Below are 21,150 nucleotides of genomic sequence, written 5' to 3'. Positions count from 1 at the left end.
TACCTCTCTCAGCTCACACTGGGATCCAAAGGCTTGGCCAGCTCAGACAGCTGGGTAGACCTGGTGCCCACCCAGCACTGCAAGGTGGACAGGGTGGATATTGACTTTCTCCTCCCCTGATGCTCGAGACCAGAGCTAGAGCCTCGAGGCCACACCAGCATTTGCCATTCAAATCCACAGCAGCACATTACCCAAGCAGGAACAAAGGGCCGTATCTGGGAAAGGCACCTTCCTGGCAGCTCCCACCAAGCCAGAAGCCAGAAGGGCGGTGGAGGAGGTTGGTTTGGGAAGGCAATGGGTAGCAGAGCCTCATGATCTAAGCTGTCAGCAGGAGGCTGGTGGTGACAAAGGTGGCCCAGGATGTACCCACAGCTACAACCCAGATGGATGGATTGATTGTTTTATTTTGGAGGCCTGTGGTATCTCAGGAATTGATTTCCATCTTTCCATTGAAAGGAAATACACTGATTTGCTTATCAGAAACCCAGCTCATTAATTCATAGAATGTTTGGGTTGGAAGGGACCTTAAAGATCATCTAGTTCCAAAATTCTTTCCTTCTATTCATTCACCTGTGTCTTTTTCCATCTTCCAAGCTCTTTACTACTAGTTAAATAATTCCTTATTTTTAGTATTGATGATCCCTGATATCCATAATCTGAGGCTACCCCCTACCATAAGATTTCCTGAAGATTAAACGCATTTAGAGTTTCTGCCTTTAATGATCCGAGCTCACATGTTGATCCATGATTCTGTGTGCAAAAACCCGAGTCCTTAATAGTAACCACCACAGTAAGAAACTTCCTCTTTCAAAATGAAAGCTATTTTCAAGGAATTAACCCCCTAAGAGAATCCACCCATCCCCACATGACAAGAACCCATGACAGTTATCACCACTGAGGCTTTCTAAAGGGGGAAGCTGTTGCAGCTGGAGGACCAAACACAGACCCTGCATGGGCCCTTCTTGCCCTGGACACTGAGCTGGCTGTGATCTCATGGGGCTGCCTCAGCTGCGTGGATCCCCTCGGTGAAGGAAACAACCTGGGATAATCAAAATGATGCTGGGAATACTCCCTGTTTCACATTTAAGCATAACATATTCCTAATAGAAAACTCCCTAAATCTTGTTTGCAGATGACCTCCATCCATCAGCCTTATCTGCAGCATACAACCATCCTCAAGCCCATCAGATGGAGGATGCAAAATGCTCCTGGGGCTGCCCACGTCTCTTTCCACACCTCTGAACAGAGCAGTCAGTGGGCACCAAGTGTAGCCTGGCAGGGCATGGGACCTGGCCATGGCTTAGCAGAGCCTCGGGGACCTGTGCTGTGCCACACACGAGCTCTTCAGAGTGACCCTACCACAGCACATCCAAAACCAGCACCCAGGCTGCTCCTCAGAGGGTACTGAGAGAAACCATTCACCTCCATGGCTTGTCCACATCAGCGCTGAAGGAACCTCTCAGCACGTGCCATCACCTCCGCAAATCATCAGCTGGAGATTCCTCCCCAAAATACCCCAGCAGAGAAGGAAGCAAGGTGAATGGGGAGGGTTTAGCACATGGAAGAGTCAGCCAGCAAACACACATTGATCCCTATTGCATTCCAAATGGGACTCAACATTTGCATGCCCATACAGGAGGAAACCCCACACTACCATGCCCAGTGTGTCTGGCTGAAGAGCCTTGGATCCCCTCTTACTAAACCATGTGCAAAATGGTTTGGGCTCGTGGTGGAGGTTGATCCTATTCATAGGGAAATGCTTTGGCTTGGGCAGTGCTGCTTGTCCTAATAGCAAGAGACTTCTGAGCTGGCGTGAGAGCAGGAACAAAACCTCTGCAGAAGTCACAGGGGAGAAAAGAAGTCCTAAACATCACCCAAGTCCTGTGAACAACCCCAAAGTAAGTTCCTATGAACAACCCCAGAGTAAGTGTCCCTGCCATGGGGTTTGGTTGCTGGAGGTAGGTGCTTTCTGCTGTGGGGTTTTCCACAGCATACAGGAGGCATCAGCTAAAGCTGGGAAAGATACAGAGAAGTCATCTAAGGCAGCATCGCAGCAGGGTGATGCTAAGTCAAGCTTTTAGAGATGTGGTGATGGGTGTAGCTTGGTGGGTCTCTAATCTAAGCTAGTGCCTGATGAAGCTTCAGACTATTCCCCTGGTCCTCTCCCTCAGGGGGTTTGTTGCTTCCTGGGTATTTGCCTTTTGAAAGGTTCAGTGTGAGGAGTAATTGCCTGTAAGATACTGATGAGACCAAGTGTAATTGATGCCTGGGAATTGAGTTAAAGCCCTTCAGTGCATCACTGCACCTCTCTGTCCTGGAAGGGGATTATCTGGCAGATGGAAACTGCCTCTGGATGCACTGCTTGCTTCCCAAACATGCTGCTCTTCTCGTCAGAGCAGAGCAGATGATTGCAGTGTGCCGGACACTAACACAGGTAGTGCCAAAACCATGCCCGAGGCCTCTGCCACGCTGCCAAGGTTTGCAGAAATAGCATCACGCATCCCAGAGGCACTCCAAGCCGGCCCAAAACTGAATGGCAAATACAAGCAGTAAAGAGGCAGAAGGAGCCCAAGCTCTGGGTCCTACCTTGGATCCATCCTCCTGGGGTCCCGATGGGTTTTGATGGTTTCCTGGGATAAGAAAGATTGGGAACCCTTATGTTAAAAGCACAGGTTGTGCTTGCTAAGAGCTTCTGTGCTAGGAAATGTTCTCCTCACTTGGACCAGCACACTTGTGCATGATGGAAACTGAGATGCTCATGGTCTCCTCTGTCTTTAACAGGACACTGTAAGAAGCACACTTTGTGCAGGCTGCTTCCTAACCAGTTCTTTTCTTGCCATGCTCAGCCAAAAGCGAGGATGTGGTTTGCAGAGTGCTAAACCAAGGACTGACTCAAAAGTGCCACCAGGATCTGCACAGGGCTTTGAGAGTGAACAGGATAGCATCACGTCTTTGAGGTGGTCACAACTGAAACAGAAATGGGCAGCAAATGCAGGCAGGGTTTATGAGGCTTTGCTTGTGTGGCTTCTGCTGGCAAACCTCAGAGTGCTGCAAAGTGCCGGTATTAAAGAAGCATCAACTGCGCTGCTGCTGAGGCCCCCCCATGCGTGGAGAGCGGTGTGATTTGTCTGAGATCATGAGACATCTGCATTGGAGCTGGGAACAGAGCCCAGACCTTGTGAGCATTAAAAACGTTTGCTTTAACCACACAGCTTTTCCCTTTCGCTTAATGGAAGCTTTGAGCTGCTCCAGACTCGCTGCATTAAATCAACCTGTAACAAGACCAGGGTGGCACAGGGTGCCCAGAGAAGCTGTGGCTGCCCCATCCCTGTCAGTGTTCAAGGCCAGGTTGGACACAGGGGCTTGGAGCAAGCTGCTCCAGTGGAAGGGGTCCCTGCCTGTGGCAGGGGGTTGGAACTGGATGAGCTTTAAACTCCCAACCCAAACCACTCTGTGGAATCAAGAGCTCAGACGCTCTGCCCTGACCTGTTGCCCTGGCACTGATGAGGTGATGCCAGTTCTTCACCTGACCAGAAGCTAAATAACACAGCAAGAAAAACAGAGCCACAAATGAAGACACCAGAAACCACAGCAAAAGAACACCCACAAGGGCTTAAAGCTCCCCAGAGCATTGCCACCCTATGTGCAGATACCGCAGACTCCGTTCACTGTGTTGCCTTTTCAGGTGGTGCACCAGCGTAATTCATTACTGGTTGCCTGGCCGGTACCTGTATCCCTGCAGAGATGCATAGTTATGAGCTCATTTTCTTCCCCAGTGCACACAAGGGTCAATAGCCAATGTATTCTGCTGACATAATGGAAAAGCTTGGCAGTGACACAGTCACCTTCACCCCACTTTAAGGATATTAAACCCAGGAGGGTTGGCTTTAATGGGAACAACAGGGATTTACTGGTCCTTTCACCTTCTCTCATGGAATAGTCAGGTTTGGAAAGGACCTTAAGATCATCCAGTTCCAACCCCCCTAGTACAGCTCAGCTCAATGGGTTTATTCCTCAGCCAGCTGTCTGAACAGCCACTGTAAAGACACTCCTTGAGGCACCCATCTGGGTTCATACCAGTGTCACTCATACCAGGTCTGACAACTCTTTTAAGCCATGTGAGGTGTTGCTGGAAACCAGAGATGTGCCACAGAGCTGCTGCTTTGTGTGTGTCAGGTACACGTTGGATGCAGTGACTCTCGCATGATGCTTCTGGCTCTGGGATGGACAAGATGGGCTGGGAGCACTTTCCAGGTCTCCACATTCCCCAAACCTTTGCTTATCCAAGATGGTCCTGAGCAAACAAGGAGCTCAGATGAGGCATCAGCAGGAGGGGTACATTCCAATTTCTCATCCATAAAACCTTGTTTTAAAGGATCAGTTCTTGCACAGATAATGCAGTACTCGGGGGTCCACGTCCTCCTGTACACCCTTGCACTGCGGTGAAGAAAGCTTTGCCTCCCTGGCACAGCTCAGCATACCCAGGAGGAAAACTCCATCCCATTTTATACATTCCCTTTAAAAACATACCCACAAATCCCAGGAGGAGGACGTGTTTGCCTCCCATGGCTTTGTGGGACTGTGTGGAACCAAGTCCTAAGTTCACCATCAGAGAGGCTCTGGATAAAGCAGATCCCTGGGCTGTAATGTCAGGATTGAGCTGCAATGGAGAAGTCCCAGCCTAGCTCTATGCTCTGTGGCCTGACCAGGTGGATGGGCCATCAGTCATACACTGGTCTCAGTGCTGGCCTCCCGTCTCACCCCCAAATGAACCAGCAGAGATTCATTCCCGTAAACAGCTTAAAGCGGAAGCAGTTTGGGATGACAGATGGTGGCAGAAAAGAGGAAAGTGTTCAAAAAGAGAGACCCAATTCATCTCAGTTCCTTGAATTTGCAGCAAGGGAATTTCCATGGAAAGAAGGGGGAAAAAAACCTCAGGTCAGCTCTTGTCAGGCTTTTGTAACCATCCCACAGCCGAGGAGCAGGGACTTTCTGTGGTCACCAGCAACTTGGTCAAACCAATGTTAACCATGGGGAATGCAAGTGGCCACCCCACGGTGGGCTTTTGGGGAGGATGAGGATCACCAAGCAAGGGAGAGGCTCTTGGGAATGCTGGGACGGGGACTCAGTTAAGCTGGGTACAGCTAGGTCTGGCTTTGCTGGAGCCTCAGCTGCAAGAGCTGCTTGTGCAAGCCAAAGCAATACCTACAGACCCTCTGCAAGCGAAGGGGAAAGCCAAGAGCCTGGGAAATCATTGGCTAGGGAGGAACTGGCTTCAAGGGACTGAAGCCAAATAACCCGAAGCCATTCAGTGCCACAGATTTAAGTCAATGAGACCCCATGAGGGCAGATTACGTCCATGCTCCCACCATGTGCTCTGTGGCACTGAGTCACTGCTGGCCTGTTCCATTGGAGCATGCCCATGGGCATCAGCTCAGTCTCAGATGAAGGAAGATTTGGCTGTACCAGAGATAACTGAGCACACCCGCAGCCTGCTGCATCAGCACCTTTGAAAGAGCTGTTTCAGCAACATCCTCCTGCCCAGAGCTCTGGCCTGGCCCCAAAACATGAGGCAAAGAGCTGCTGCCTTGCAGTAAAATGATGCTGTATTGTCCCCAACACTGGTGTTTGTGCAAAGAGGGGACAAAACGGGCACTTACTTGGCACCAGCCTCAAACCCCTGAGGATGGAGTGAGGCAGGAGCAGGGATTCAGACTGCTCTGTCCTTCCATGCGTAATTCACCTCTGGAGCTCTATCCCATATTAAAGCAGATCCATTCCATCACAGCTGATTCTCGGGGGCAGCCGAGGGCACTGCCCTGGCTTGCAGCATCATTTCCATTCAGGAGGCTGTTGGGTTTTACACTCATCTCAAGTTCTGCATCTTCCAGAAATAATCCAGGCAGAGGAACTCCAGTGTAACAGAGAGCAGAAGAGCCCTGCACTGAAGCACTGAAGGCTTTTACAGAGCACTGATGGCTTTCCAAGGCACAGCCCTGGGATTTTTCTGCAGGGCTCTTGTACTGTCAGCACACCATTTGCTCTGCTCACCCGCTCAGTTTTAATGCGCCATTAATAATGCAGCTCTGTATTTACTGCAGTTCATGTCACTGTTCCACTGTTACTCCTTGATCACTCCTTATCCTCCCTGTAGTGGCAGGCAAGGCTCCAAACCCCAAACACCAGCAGCAGTGTTACTACAGACCAAGCCGCAGCCGCACCAGGTCTGAGGCAGGGATCATTTATCTTCCCGAAGCTGGCACCCAGGAAAGCAGGAACAGCTCCACTTCCTCTCTGGCTCCGTGATCAGACCTAAGCCTTTCCAGGGCAATGCGGACAGTCAGCTCTTCCGAGGGATCTAAGCCAGAAAACTGTAAACCATCATTAACTTGCTTGGAGGATGCTTTGCTAGTGATGCCTGACCCTGCAGCCAGCATTGCTCCTCATAGAGGCCCTATGCCTCCAGCTCGGTACCCAGGCCTGGCCTCGCCTTGGGGTTACAGTGCTCATGCATAGCACAGGGCTGCATAATCCTCTTTGGCCTGAGGGACTTAAAATGGTCTTTCACATCACAGGAAAAAGCTTTAAATCATGGAATGGTTTGTGTTGGAAGGGACCCTAAAGCTCATCCAGCTCCAACCCCTGCCACGGGCAGTGACACCTTCCACTGGAGCAGCTTGCCCCAAGCCCCTGTGTCCAACCTGCCCTTGAACACTGCCAGGGATGGGGCAGCCACAGCTTCCCTGGGCACCCTGTGCCAGCGCCTCAGCACCCTCACAGGGAAGAGCTTCTGCCTAAGAGCTCAGCTCAGTCTCCCCCCTGGCAGGTTCAAGCCATTCCCCTTGGCCTGTCCCTACAGGCCCTTGTCTCAAGCCCCTCTCCAGGTTTCCTGAAGCCCCTTTAGGCACTGGAGCTGCTCTAAGGTCTCTCTCCTGGCTGAACAATCCCAACTCTCTCAGCCTGTCTTCACAAAAGAGGTGCAACCTGGCCAGGCTGGATGGGGCTTGGAGGAACCTGCTCTAGTGGAAGGTGTCCCTGCCCATGGCAGGGGGTTGGAACTGGAGGAGCTTTAGGGTCCCTTCCAACTCAAACCATTTTGTGATTCTGTGGCTCCAAATTTCTGAGGCCAATTCATTACTACAGCACAATCAAGGCGACCTCTTAAGCTTCACAGAGAACCAATGTGAACACCTGGATGAAAGGGTTATTTAGGTCACAACTAGAGAACTAACAAATGCCAGATCTCCAGATGCAAAATGTGGCACAGATGCTTCTCACTGCAGGACTGTGGATAACTCATGGAGCTCCTTCTCAGCAAATGGTCTGTAGCAGCCCAGACTGTAGCCTGGAAATGCAAGTGCCCATTTGCTAACTGTATCCAACTGATTTCCCGGTAGTTCACAGGATGACATGTGTTTGACAAATACCTACCAGGTGCTACAGCTGGAGGAAGGCACAAGGAAATCTCATAGGAACATCTGCAAAGTGAAACCAGAGACCTACCAAACTAATGCGTTTGTTAAGCTTCAGCTCCATGTCCAGTACACTGGACACAGATTTCAGGTGCTGGGGCAGAATGGAGCCCATTGAGATACTCCACAGAGGCACCTTCACAATCCCAACGTCTCCCACTGCCTGATGTGATCCCCTTTAGCACAGCTCCACTGGAAGCAGGAGCTCCTCAGCAGGATAAGTGCGCTCTGGCATTTCTCCATCAGCTTTGAGGTACCACCACTGAGAATGATCATGGGTTGAAACTTGCCTGGATGGTGCTGAGCAAACTCCAATGTTAACGACACGTGTGCACTGCATTCTGATTAAAATCAAATGCATAAACAAGAAACTGTGATGTCTGAAGAGTGGCTGACAGCTCCCAGCCATCCCGTTTCTAACAGCCAAAGCGATGGCTGTTGGCTCCATGACCAAGTTCCCTCAGTTACACAGCCACATAATAGGACCTTCACAATATTCCTTTATTAAATATCCTCTTTGATACAGAATATTGAAGCAAAAATAGCTTTAAACCTCTGGTTTGGTAATTCTTACAGGAGTCTTTTGTGTAGCCACTGTTATAGCAGCTCACGTTGCCGCTGAAGGAACAGATCTTTATCAAATGTCAGGTTTCTCCCTGTGTGGAGATCTGTTCCATACAAAGAACTCTTAAAACATTGGAAAATGCTTATAGAAACCATGAAATCTCTGAATTCTGGGCTTCAGCTAATCAAGAAATCTAACAATTGTGTCACAGACACATAAAATGCCATAGAAATGAAGTAGCAGAACAAGAAATGCATCCTCAAAAGCTTCTAGAAGCCATGGCAGTGCATGGAAGGGAGGCCTCGACACAAATGCTTCCATACAGTGCTGAAGCTTCAGCACAGCACTGCCCAACCCCACCTCTCAATGTGACTTCCAGGACTGGAAATCCATCATGTAACATCCACGTGGCAAAAGGCACTACCCCCAAGACGGGATTCTGCCCCGCAAAAGTTGATCAGCATCAGCAGGTGACTTCATTCTGCCACTGCTGTTGCGCTGTTTGAGACCCAGATGGTCTCCTTCATTTTATTCTATGTAAATCGATAACCTCCTTTTTAACATTAATGAACAGTAAATTAATGTTTCTTTGGCTCAAAGCTCCTACAGCTGCAGCCATTCTCACTGAATAGATAAGGCCCCTCAGATATTCAGATTAACATGGATACCAGGTGCTGTTGGCACAAGAAGGTGACTGGGGACACAGTATGTGCCACTGCTGAACAGCTGTGGAGCAGACGTATCTCTTGTGATGAACATTCCAATCAGAGTCCTGAAGTTATCACCCAAACACTATCTAAGGGGTTGCTTGAGGTCAAACAAACCAGTCCCTCCTTTAACAACTTTTCCCACCACGAGGCACGCAGAAGGGGATCGCAGCTCATCATAGGCACCTGCAACAGAATTCAAACAAAACTCCTATCAGGATGGTTCCAAAGGATTCCCAAAGCTCAGTGCTGAAAAGAGCATTTTGGTTTACAGGCTTCAGCCCCTTTGGTTTGAGAAAGGCACTGCCACCTACTGTTCAGATTCCATCTGTATATCCGAGAGCAGGAGCCCAAAACCCTTCCTGCCCCTCTTACATTAACTATTATCTCGTCCCAATCCTTTTGTCCAAGCAAAGAATTTTGCCACGCATTACTAAGCTCTCCCTATTCAGCATGAAAAGACAACACGTTCTGAATCCTAAGGGAACACAAGTCTGACCTTCCAGTGAACACATTTTGCTGATTAAATACAGCGCTTCAAAAATGCATGTGAGGCAAAACCAGAAAGATTCCCTTTTCATTGCTGCCTTTTCCCTTTGTTAGAGTGAATCCTTTTTATGTGGATTTTAAATCCTTCTGGCTAGATATGAAGAGAGCATTTCACTGGAGAGACATTCCATGAATTCCTTTGATTTTGTGGTTACTCACTGTAGCGAAATAGTGTCACAGCTATTTGGAAGCTCTCCAGATGACATGTCTGGCTAGGACTGGTTTGCTTCCACTGGTTTTTATAAGCACCCAGGCTGGTTTTCATTCATCCTAATGCTGGAATTCTGTCATTGGAGCAGTTGGAAGATTGGAAATAAAACTGTTAAACTTCTGATAAGTTTATTCTACAGAGCAGGATGTACTGAGCTCTCTACAGAGGATGGGGTAGAAGCTGCACCACAGCACAGTGCAGGGCATGAGCTGCTCTGATCTCAGCTGAGTAACTACATCGCTGCTCCTAAATGTGTGCCAGCTGAAGAAAACCAAGCTCTTTTGTTAGATCGTTAAGCAAAACAGTCAGAACTGTCCTGTTTGCTCACGTGGTGTTAACAAAGAGTTATTCTTTGAGCAAACAGCCAAAGGGATCTCACTTTGGATGCACCCCGAACACTGGTCAGCACTCTGATGGGTCACCCCACACTCTTAAATGATGCTTCTCACACTGGCTGTGCACAGTGGCCACAAGCCTTCTCCTTTCCTTCTTCCTGATCACAGCAGGCAGCCTTGCAGCATCTCTTTAACTGTACAGTCAAGTGATCAGTTACACTGAAGCAGATTAGATCCAGACCGCTGCAACCCACATTATGACTTTGATTTCCATCGTGGTGAAAACATTAACTCCCTTCACTGGTAATCAGTGCAGCTTTCCTGCCAATTCATGGTGCCCTACTGTCAGTATGCATTTCCTGTCTTTACTCATAATGGTAGCCATAAAGATAATTACATTTCACTTGGCAAGGAACGTACTTCTAAGTCAGTGGGTGATAGAATGTAAATCCAGAGAGGGAGCTCAACTGTGCAAGGAACAGTTCAGCTTCACCCTGATTTACACTGTTCCTGTCTGATTTTCAGGTGAATTAAGTCAACTGTAACCAATGCTATTAATTAAAACCCAAATTACCTTCACAGAAAAGGTCTAAAACTAACGAAATTCAGGGATAAAAGTATCTGTGACATCTGTGCAAGGCAGGTTAAGGTACTAGCTGAAGAGATCGTGTTGAGAGCGTTTCCCATTTGTAATAGGTAGCAAAGGCAGCACAGTGGGACTCAAGAAGGAAAGCATCCAACTGGCACGTGACAGAAACCAGGACTATTTGCAAAAGGGAGACACAAGCAGTATCCAAGGATAAGATCACACAAACTGTGTCTAGTGACAGACTTAAAGCATCAGCTCTTCTGACAGAACTCTTGAATGCAGGTGGCTGCTGCTGTATTTCAGATATCCTGCACGATGCACACAACTATTGACCTCTACACCTTCCAGAGCAGCAACTGGAGGGCAGGAAGGATGCTCTTGGGCACCTCACATAGCACCGTTACCATTAGACAAAGGAGTCTGATCCTCTGCCTGGGACTGAGGAAACAAGCAAAGACAGTGAAGTGCTAAAGCAGAAGAAAACCAGAATCAAAGTCACAACGAGGAGGCCTGTTCTCACAGTAAAATTCTGAATAGAGAAGAAATGAGAACATGGAGGTCTTATTAGAGACATGAAAACAAAGCAGAGGTGACAATTTTAACAGCAGAGGCAGAGTGAGCAGTGTGTTATAAAGCTCTGCTCTAACAAATCTCAACACTGTTATAAAAATGCCTATCTAATTCCTAAAGAAAGGAGTCGCAGACCCCACAAATGACATGTGGGAGCCAACTTCATTGGAGCTGACAGAATTCCATTAAAAACATCTGGAACGTTTTCCTAGGCAAAGGCTTCATGAAAATTCTAGCCTCTGGCATATTTTGTTTTCCCTTAATGCAATTATGCATCACTCAAAATAGGGGAAAGTTACAATGAAAACAAAGCCTATGTGAAACGCTGCAGCCATCGGTTTCAAGCTAAACCACTTACCCATCATTGTTGCTTCCTTCAAGAATTTGTAGCTGGTTTCAAATGTCATCTGCTGCAGAGGGGAGGAGTTGGACTGAATTCCATAACGATTCAGTGGTTTATAAAATCCTTCAAAACACATGTAATCTGCCACGAGGGAAAGGTGCCGAGGGTCTACCTCAATCCCTAAGAAGACAACAAAGAGAAACCATCAGAGCACTCAGGGGCTAAGGTTTGGGGTTTTAAAAGTGAATTAGGCCTAAATTAAACCCCCCTGAATGTAATCAACATGGAGAATATCTCTAGTAACAGTCTTCTGGCAGTTGTACCTCTTTGTGAGTAGCTGGCTTAGCTGCTCCCCTCAAATACGCAAGAGAGACAGACCTCACTCTAATATAAACCAATCTCTCTCCAGGGAAACTAACCCATCAAGAGTGCTGTCAGGCAGCTGAATTGCTCTACATAAAATCACTAAAGTCTGCTTTATGCAGAAGGGTATCACACATCATAGAATCACAGAATGGTCTGGGTTGGAAAGGACCTTAAGATCATCCAGTTTCAACCTCCTGCCATGGGCACGGAAGCCTCACACTAGACCATGTTGCCCAAGGCTTTGTCCAACCTGGCCTTGAACACTTCTGATGGGACAGAGCTCCAGCCCCTCACCTTGTGGCCTGCGTTAGCAAAGCACAGTCAGAAAGGTTCTGCTGTTTTCTGTGCACGATATTAGGCACCCACAGAAAACCCCATTTAGGCTGAAAAGAAACAGCACTTCTGTAAAAATAACATGGAATTGGTGTCATGGGGGATCATTAACAGCTCTGTCAACATCCACCCAGCAGTGCTTGAACCACTTGAAGGTCAGACCACTCTGGGCTGCCAGCTGGCAAACCTGTTTCATGTAACTGGTTGCTAAAATTCCCACTGTATTAATCTGCCCTCTTCTCAGTAGTTAAATTCATAGCAAGACTTAGCTCGCTTAAGGCAAATTCAACATGGCTAACTTCAGCAGGCTGTGAAGTCAGGCATCTTCCCCAAGCCTGGGCTCTGCATACAGAGAACATTCACACAAGGAAATGCAGCTATTTTAGGAAAGATATTAAAACTCAACTCAAAAGGGAGTCTGAACTCCCATCATTAAAGAGCTAGAGTGAGGCAAGGTTAATCCTGTTCTCAGGACCTCTATACAAGTCTAACAGCTTCCTCACACATCAGCAGTTAATTTGTCTGGACCTTACAGCTTGTAAAGAATAAATGGACCAGAACAGAAAAGCTCTGTGAAGGGGGGATAAATTCCACCTTGTCTAGTGAATGTTCTCCTGATTAAATGGAAGCTAACAATGAACTAACAAAGTGTTCACAGCAGGCACTATAATGATTAAAATAATGAGAAAGTGCAACTTCACAATACACATACAAATGAAAAGATCATGCACATAAATTTAAGCACTGTGGCTGGGCTTTCCCATCTTTAATGAAAATAAAGACTATCTTAATAAATACAAAGAAATCTTACCATATACAGCAAATACATCTTTTATTTCCTTAATAATCACCCTCAAGGCAGACTCTATTCCATAGTTCTTAGCCATGGCATGAATATCATTGGAATAAAGTCTGTTCAAGTCCAAAATCTGAAAGCAAAGAAACCACAGACACAAGTTAGGACAGTAGTTACTCTGTAGTTCCAAAGAACTTCAGCCAAAATAGCTTTTTTCCTCTAGTTTTCATTAGCTTAAGCAGCACCAACAGTTAGTGAACAAATAGGCAGCAGCTCCAATACAGACAAAGATTAATTCTGAGGATTTGTGTTTAAACCAGTGATCACAGCATTATGTACATGAATAAGATCCTGGAATCAAAACTCACCACAAGAGCAAATTAGCTGAAATTAGAAGCATCAAACTAACATCTCAAGCAGCAGAGGAACATGTTGAAATCTTCCAAAGACCACAATGCAATGCCCAGGCTGGCTCAGCCAGCCAGAACTTCTAGCAAAGCAGTAGAGATGTAGCTTGAAACAATCCTGTATTTGTGGAGTTATGGGCTAGATGGCACAGCAGAACTATTCATCTCCAAGTGCTGCAATCTGTTTAGATGGAAGAACTCCCTCAAGTAACATATAGAGAGACAGCTGGAAGCATGGTGTGAAATCAAGTGTCATTAGACACTGGGCTGCTGCACAAAACCTGATTTGCTGCCCTTAGAAAAGGCTCTGCTGACCTACATCTGGGGGTAAAAAAGGAGGATGAAGAGAGTTTAGGCTACACATCACCCCTGCTACATTGAAATGGCATCCATCATGCACTGTCTCTCCCTAGAAGACAAAAGCCCATTCCAGTTTGGGATTATAAACAGATGACGTACATCAGAGTATCTGAACAGCTCTGCAAAGTTTATCCCTTCAGTGTGCAGAACGAGTTCCTTCTCTCCTTGCTTGTTGGTACTTTCATTCAACAGGCATCGTGTGATCCCCTTCACCTCGTGAATAACTGTGTTCCGTGCGAGGGAGACAAGCAAGGAGGAGAGGTCGAAGTACACCTTCATCAGTGGGAGCGTCAGGGAAACCTAAGAGTCAAAAACCAACATAGCGTCGTTGTTCTGTGAGCAAGCTTGCATCTGGCTCAGTGACCAACCTAGTTCTTTTTAAGGCTAGAAGCAGACAAGTGGAATTCCCCTATTTGTGTGTTTAGGATCATAAACATCTGACTAGAATTACAGTTGAATGATGCTAGTATGAACACGCCATCCCAGGAGCATTCGTCCACATTGCTTTCTGATCTCGGATCTTACATGGATTAGTTGGTTTAGGGTGGCTTTTGGTGGGGGGAGGTTGGGCTACATGTTTGCTGGGGTTTTGCTTGGTTTAAGTTTTTCTTCAACAGCCCAGCAGTCACTTTTATTCATCAAGAGCTACACAGTGTGCATCATTTGATGAGCCACTGAACCAGCTGCCCAGGGATCACTACCCTAGGAGTGTTCAAAAACTGTGTAGAGGAGGCCTTCAGTGACATGGTTTAGTGGTGGACTTGGCAGTCCAGGGGTAATAGCTGGACTTGATAATCTTAAAGGTCTTTTCTAACCTACCTGATTCTATTATTCTATTCTATGATCATACATTTAAAAATTAAAGCACAATAAACTTGTCAGAAACCCGTTTTTATAAAAAGAAGCTTCATCAGGTGTTCTAAAAGTTATAAATTACTAAAAATTGCATCAATAAGTACATCTGTACTGCCACTTTTCTGTGTTAATGAAGGATTGCTGAGACAAAACAGCAGCACTGCACTGAAAAGATCCATTTATTATGGGAGCTATGTGCAACCACAACCACACAGAGATGCTTTCAGCTGCCATCATCTTACCTCACACCAAAGTTCATGTTCAGTGTCAAATGAGTAATCCTGTATTGATGGGTGGCTGTCCACAACAGCATTTACTCGCAGCTCTGCTGACTGAAGTAGTCTGTCTTTCTTTTTTTCAGTATGAGACATAAAGGACAGATGTTGAGACTCGACATCATCTGCTTCATTCTGGTTCTCTTCAGCACCAGGAGTCTCTTCTTCTTTGTCTGATTCAGACTCTCCATCTTCCAGGTTCTCATCAACATTTTCTTCCCCATTCTCTTCTTCACTCTCATAATCAACCTGCAGAGAAATAATGTTCTATTTATCTGAGCCAGAACATGTACAGAAACTAAGTGTTCAATGCACAGTTACAGTCATGAATATTCTCCACAGCTGAGTTGTAAGTATCTTACCTATGACAGGATGGAAGTGTAATTATGTTGTAAAGGAAATACAACAGATTCAGCTGTCCCTATTTCTTTATAATCTTGTCGTTAGAATCATAGAATAGTTAGGGTTGGAAAGTTTCTTAAGATCATGCAGTTCCAACCCCCCTGTCATGGGCAGGAGCACCTCACACTAGACCATGTCACTCAAGGCTCTGTGCAACCTGGCCTTGAATACCACCAGGGATGGAGCATTCACAACCTCCCTGGGCAACCCATTCCAGTGCCTCACCACCCTCACAGGAAAGAACTTCCTCCTTATATCCACTCTAAACTTCCCCTGTTTAAGTTTTAACCCATTACCCCTTGTCCTGTCACTACAGTCCCTCCCCAGCATCCCTATAGGCCCCCTTCAGATACTGGAAGGCTGCTATGAGGTCTCCACGCAGCCTTCTCTTCTCCAGGCTGAACAGCCCCAACTTTCTCAGCCTGTCTTCATACGGGAGGTGCTGCAGTCCCCTGATCATCCTCATGGCCTCCTCTGGACTTGTTCCAACAGATCCATGTCCTTTTTATGTTGAGGACACCAGAACTGCACACAATACTACAAGTGAGGTCCACAGTTCAACTTTCTCCTCTTGAAAAAGGTCTTCCCACAATCCAACTCCAATGATGGGATTCCCTTCACATTTTCAATTGCTCTATCCTCCTGCTGAATTACAGCAACCCATCTTTTAAGCGCTAATTATGAAGTAGTGAACATAGAGAAACATGCAGAGCCAGAGAGAATATTTATTAAGAACCACGGAATTAACATGTGGCAAAGTTAGGCATGGAATTAGCAAGTGGTAAAGTTAAATGAATTACAGCATAGCCTTGCTGCCACACACATCTCCCCAGTGCCTAAAGAACAAGGCTTTGGACAAATGCAGGTCTCTTCCATCTCGAAGCTGCATGATTCTGCATTACTTTTAGACAGCAGCGACCAGGCTGAACTATGATGACCAGGTTCATGCCAAGTCTCAGCCTGCATCCTCTGCTATAATACTGCCCCCATCCAAATCAAAACTGAACAGCACAAAGCAGAGACTTCCCTGTCTCCTTTCAGGTGGGGTTTGGATTTTTCCAGTGTTTTAATGGAAGTTTCCCTTCCCAACACAAACCAAGCAGAGGAAACTGGGAATTAAAGTGCAGTGCTGAGCACCTCTCATTTCATTACCTCCTCTTCCTGATTCTTCCTCCGTTTTGCTTCTGTAGCATCACCATCCCCTTCATCAGCTTCTGCATCAACAATGTTCTCTTCTTCCTCTGCTGTAGCATCCTGATCATGCTGTGTCTAGAAATCCATGACAACCAGATAATCAGGCTGACTGTGAGGAAGCATCAGCTCCAAAAGGCTTTAATCCAACATATGCTCAATGTTATACCTTTAAGGTCAACTTAATTCCTATGAGCCCACCACTATAAAGGAATAATGAACTTATACTCAGTTAACATCAACATTCAACAAGATGGATGTCTACAAGCTAGGTAAGCTGTCAGCCTGCTTACATCACAGTCCTTGATGGGAGAGAAGTGGCAGAAGGAACATGCAAAAGCCTTTCAATGATAAAAGGATCTTCCCCAAAGTTTTGACAGCCACTGCTACATCAGGACTGATCTGAGAGCGAAGAGAGAGTAATACACTTGTACCTCCATGAAGCTAAAATAAACAGGCATTTTCAGAGTAAAGTCTTAAGTAAATTAGGATTTAATAGACAATAACTTTAATTTTCCTGTTAATTTTGTGGGAGTGCAAAGACAGTTTAGGCATAAAGAAAATATTTAAGAAGTCACTCAGTATTCACACACTTCATGTTCACATTGAACATGCTGAGCTCTTCCCAATGCAGGTTCACAAAAGCAGCTAAAGGAAGTGAGGCATTTTTCAGGTAATGTTTTTTCTGTACCTTGTTTTCATCACCATCTAAATCTCTCCGAGTTGTCTTCCTGGTGCTGACTTCAGCAAAAGATGCCATCTTTGCACTCTTCCTTTTAATTGCTTCCAGACAGATTTTAAAGAACCTGAAAGAAAAAGCAACTCAGGATGGCAAAGCTCAGCACAACCACAGTCAATTGCAAGTTGTCCAAAGATTTGTTTATTTGGCTTAAGAAGCCTGTCAGCTCATGACAGGACATGACAGGAGTCTTCATTAGGGACTGTAGTGATAGGACAAGGGGTGATGGGCTCAAACTTAAGTAGGGGAAGTTCAGGTTAGATCTAAGGAAGTCCTTTACTGTAAGGGTGGTGAGGCACTGGAAGGGGTTGCCCAGGAAAGTTGCGAATGCTCCATCCCTGGCAGTGTTCAAGGCCAGGCTGGACAAAGCCTTGGGTGAGATGGTTTAGTGTGAGGCGTCCCTGCCCATGGCAGGTGATTTGAACTGGATGATCATAAGGTCCTTTCCAGCCCTAACTATTCTATGATTCTATGCTCTCTGGAGGATGCAAAAGTACTTCTAGGATAAGGAAAAGAATTTTTCTTCTCCTGTCTCATTCCTTTAGGAATCAAAAGGTTGGTATGATGTCGCTTACAATCACAGGTGTAGCCATGCATCCAAAGATTAAATTATCATCTTACATTATAATCTCATCTGGACATAAACTTTGCATATCAAATTGACTTTCCAAATGGATGCTTTACTACTGGCCTTTTTTCTTCCTCAACCAACAAGCACATATTGTTAAATAAAGTGACCCAGCTTGAACTCATATGGCCTGAAGGAGGAGGAAATCAATGATGCCTTTTTACAAAGCAAAAATAGCTTTCAATGGAGTCTTGTCATTAAATGTTCTACTTTTATCTACATAAATATGGCCACATATGGGGAAGGAAGCAGGGCAAAAAAAAAGAGAAGGGGGGGGGAAGCCAGCCTTTTCTGATTTCTTTATCTTTTAAAACTAATCTTACAAAGTAATGTTTAGTTGCATTCAATGAGAGCACTGAGGGATATTTAAAGTATTCAGACATTTTTTGCTGGTAATGTTTAAGCATCCAAAGAAACGAACAAGATGATGCTTAAATAGCTCTTCTCAGACATGTCAAAGACCTGCCTTGATACAATTCTGTACTGTCACCACCCCACAGATCCACGGTTCTATTCAAGACATAAAAAGCAGCTGTGTAGATGTTTCTATAAGCACATCTGCAGGAAGCTGTTGCTTAATGCACATGGAAAGGCAAAAGAAGATCAAGTATTCAAGTATCTAAGCTCACCTTGTTTCCATGAAGCGCAAGATATCTCTGGGCTTCACACACTTCTCCTCTTGGTAATATTCATAGGGCAAGAAATAGAACTTGATTTTGTAGAGGCGATGTTTGTTCTGCTTGCACTTCACACGCAGTGATTCCTCTATCTCAACTTTCTGTAAGACCTACAGAAGTTCCAAGCAGGAATATTACTCCTTCAATAAAGATGCTTCATTTATTTCTTTCAATTCCAATGCTTTCCCCACAGGAGACCAGAATTACACAAGGCTAACGGGCAAACTTTCCTAGAGGATTTATGACAGCTCTTGGGCAAAAGGACTTTTTCACTTCCCTTTTGCACTCTTTTTGGCTTAAACTCCTCCCAGCAAACAGAAAGGTCTCTGCTATGCCAGTTGCAGCCAGATTAGCTTGTCTCAAAGACAAAACTCCTCCAATTCAGGAGACTGACAAAAACAAGCTTAAGAAAAAGCCAAACAAGGCTATGGCACCAAACATAAACCCTCCCTGCCATTGTACTACTGCCATGTGTGAACAATTACCCTTCCTTTACAGTCTATAGATTTTTGTAGCCTGTGACAATGCTCTACAGGTTTAAACTGAATTTACACAGTAACTGCAATTCTTGCCAATAGCCTGCTTAACAGCAGGTATCACTGGTTCAGTATGCAGGAGGTGGAAAGAAAGGACCCTCTCATCTTGCACCCACAGATAAGCCTTTGAAATAGGAAACTGCTACAACGCCAGACTAACTGATGAGCTTAAACAGGACATTTTGGTTTGCTGCTCTCCCAGGACACTCTGAAGAGGAGGCTCACCTCAGCTAAGCACACCCTTGTGAGCTTTTTCTTCAGCCGTTTCACTTTCTTGAGAGCTTTCTTGGTATTGAACACAGGAACACTCATCGTTGGTGTTTTAATATTTGCACTGGCCACCATCAGTATTTCCCGCAACCTTTAAATAAAGAATGATCTTTCCAGTGAAATGATAAAAGCCCTCTGCAATCACATAAATACCTGGTTCATTTAATTAGGCAGCATGCAGCAACTGCCAGTTCTATCAGAGCCATACGCATCAAGAGCTGTGGTCACCATTGAGCTGCTCCTTTTCGCTTTCTTGGTTCCTCTTCAGGGCGGCACAAAAGCAGCTCTGTTGCCTCAATCACATTATCACCCAGTTCCAGGAAGAGAACAGAAATGATACTAAAATGTTCCCAGAACAGAAGATCTAATAAAGCCTGTTTCCTACAGATGCATAGTGATTGCTTCCTCATGCTTTCTCCCATTCCCTTCTCTAAGGTAAGGCAACTATCACCCATCTAAGGCATCACCCATCTAACCACAAAGCTGGGGTGAGCACCCATGTTATTCAGACCAAGCAGATGACTGCCTGTTAAACATGTGTGTGCTGATAGACACTGTCACCAAACAGAAGAGCCAGGGGAAACCTGGCTGCTATAAAACAGGTCTCTTCCTCCATAGGTGATAAAACTAAACATACCAGATCTCACACGTGCAGTGAAGTTCGGTGTGTGAAAGAAATAGGTTCAATAGTAGGGGGAAGAAGAGGTCCAACCCACAAAGCATAATTTCTTTAGGCTTGTACTGTATTGACTAAAATACAGCAATGAATAAGCCATTTGTTATACATCAGATAAGAGTCAGGGGCCTTCACAGGTATTTTCTATCTGGAAAATGAACCAAACTGACTGTAAAATTGCAAGACTTTAAAATCGTTGTGACCAGGCACAAGTTACAATTCAACTGAAGGATCATCTGCTCTCAGGATTACATATACACCTCCCAGTGACATTAAGCATTATTACCTAAGTGCCAAAAATGGCAAAGGACCCACTGAGAACACAGTTTTCTCACCTTGGAATACCCAGTGTGACATTCATTTCACCCCTGCCAGCAAAGTGGAAGGTGTTGAGAGTCATCTGTGTGGAAGGTTCCCCAATACTCTGAGCTGCAAGGAGACCCACAGCTTCTCCTGGGTCACAGAGAGATCGCTGCCACTTTAAATACAACAAATCCTTCAATCTGAAGACAGGAAATGAGAGGTTTAGCTCAATGTACAGAACAAAGAACATTGCTTGGGTCAATAAATTTACCTCTTTCAGGCCATTTCTCCTGGAAGTTTATGGATTAATACACTCAAGAAGCTGTAAAATTGTCAATCCCAATCTGATCTGACAGCCCATCCATACAGAACTGGGGCCTTGGCTTCTGATTCCCAGAATGTCAAGAGAGTCCATGTACTCCCAATTGCTCATGTTAACTACCCTGCTAACTCCAAATTGTTGCAAACGCATGTTTTGGATTTTAAGTGTTATGGGGACAGCAATACATTGCTGTTATTCCATAAAGCCTTTGCCCAAGCCCTTAGCAGCATGGAAAATGGAGATCTGGAAGACAGAGATGAGCAGGGCCTCTCCACTTCACACTAAGCTCACGTGGCTTTCAGGAACCATTCTGAAACCCACTACTTTGTTTCACAAGGTCACAATAAAAGGAAGAGTGGAGAAAGACTTTTCATCTTTAGCAGATTCAGTTCAAAACTAGGTATTGTGGTTCTTGGCTCAGTGCAAAGAAGTGAAGACACAGAAGTTATTACCTATCAGAAGAAATTACTGGGTGCACGTAACTTTGTCTGTTCTCAGATTCCCACTTGTTGATATAATCCTCAACTCCATGTTCAAATGCTTCTGAAACAGATGCAAAGTAAGTGTCTGGACGCCAAACACCAAGGCTTGGGTCAGGGCACTTGTTTGTCTTCTTCATATACTTCCTTCGTTTCTTCTCATCTAGTTCATACCACATCTTCAATAACTGAAA

At 45.6% G+C, this 21,150-nt stretch overlaps 1 protein-coding gene and 1 long non-coding RNA gene across 2 annotated transcripts in view; both read right to left on the bottom strand.

The window, feature by feature from the left end:
- Positions 1-7,959: 7,959 nt before the first annotated feature.
- Positions 7,960-8,326, bottom strand: LOC133215653 (uncharacterized). Its single transcript, XR_009726451.1, has 2 exons — positions 8,190-8,326; positions 7,960-8,159 (listed from the first exon to the last, which is right to left on the bottom strand). It is a non-coding gene; the product is annotated as an uncharacterized LOC133215653 (long non-coding RNA).
- Positions 8,327-8,710: 384 nt separating this feature from the next.
- POLR1A (RNA polymerase I subunit A) overlaps positions 8,711-21,150 on the bottom strand; it is a 34,270-nt gene continuing 21,830 nt past the window's right edge. Inside the window, exons 24-34 of the mRNA XM_061359762.1 lie at positions 20,930-21,144; positions 20,188-20,355; positions 19,132-19,267; positions 18,323-18,480; positions 17,018-17,132; positions 16,288-16,404; positions 14,701-14,982; positions 13,703-13,903; positions 12,852-12,969; positions 11,357-11,521; positions 8,711-8,930 (exon numbers count right to left, since the gene is read on the bottom strand). Coding sequence (XP_061215746.1) covers positions 8,830-8,930; positions 11,357-11,521; positions 12,852-12,969; positions 13,703-13,903; positions 14,701-14,982; positions 16,288-16,404; positions 17,018-17,132; positions 18,323-18,480; positions 19,132-19,267; positions 20,188-20,355; positions 20,930-21,144 — 1,776 coding nt within the window. The 3' untranslated portion in view covers positions 8,711-8,829. The remainder of the gene's footprint in view (positions 8,931-11,356; positions 11,522-12,851; positions 12,970-13,702; positions 13,904-14,700; positions 14,983-16,287; positions 16,405-17,017; positions 17,133-18,322; positions 18,481-19,131; positions 19,268-20,187; positions 20,356-20,929; positions 21,145-21,150) is intronic.

Source organism: Neopsephotus bourkii, unplaced genomic scaffold (assembly GCF_033783945.1).
Source record: "Neopsephotus bourkii isolate Nb327-2 ecotype Australia unplaced genomic scaffold, CSIRO-AGI_Nbou_v1 NB_994, whole genome shotgun sequence".
Lineage (NCBI taxonomy): Eukaryota > Metazoa > Chordata > Aves > Psittaciformes > Psittacidae > Neopsephotus > Neopsephotus bourkii.
Note: the sequence above shows the minus strand (reverse complement) of the source record. Positions and strands in the feature narration are given on the sequence as shown.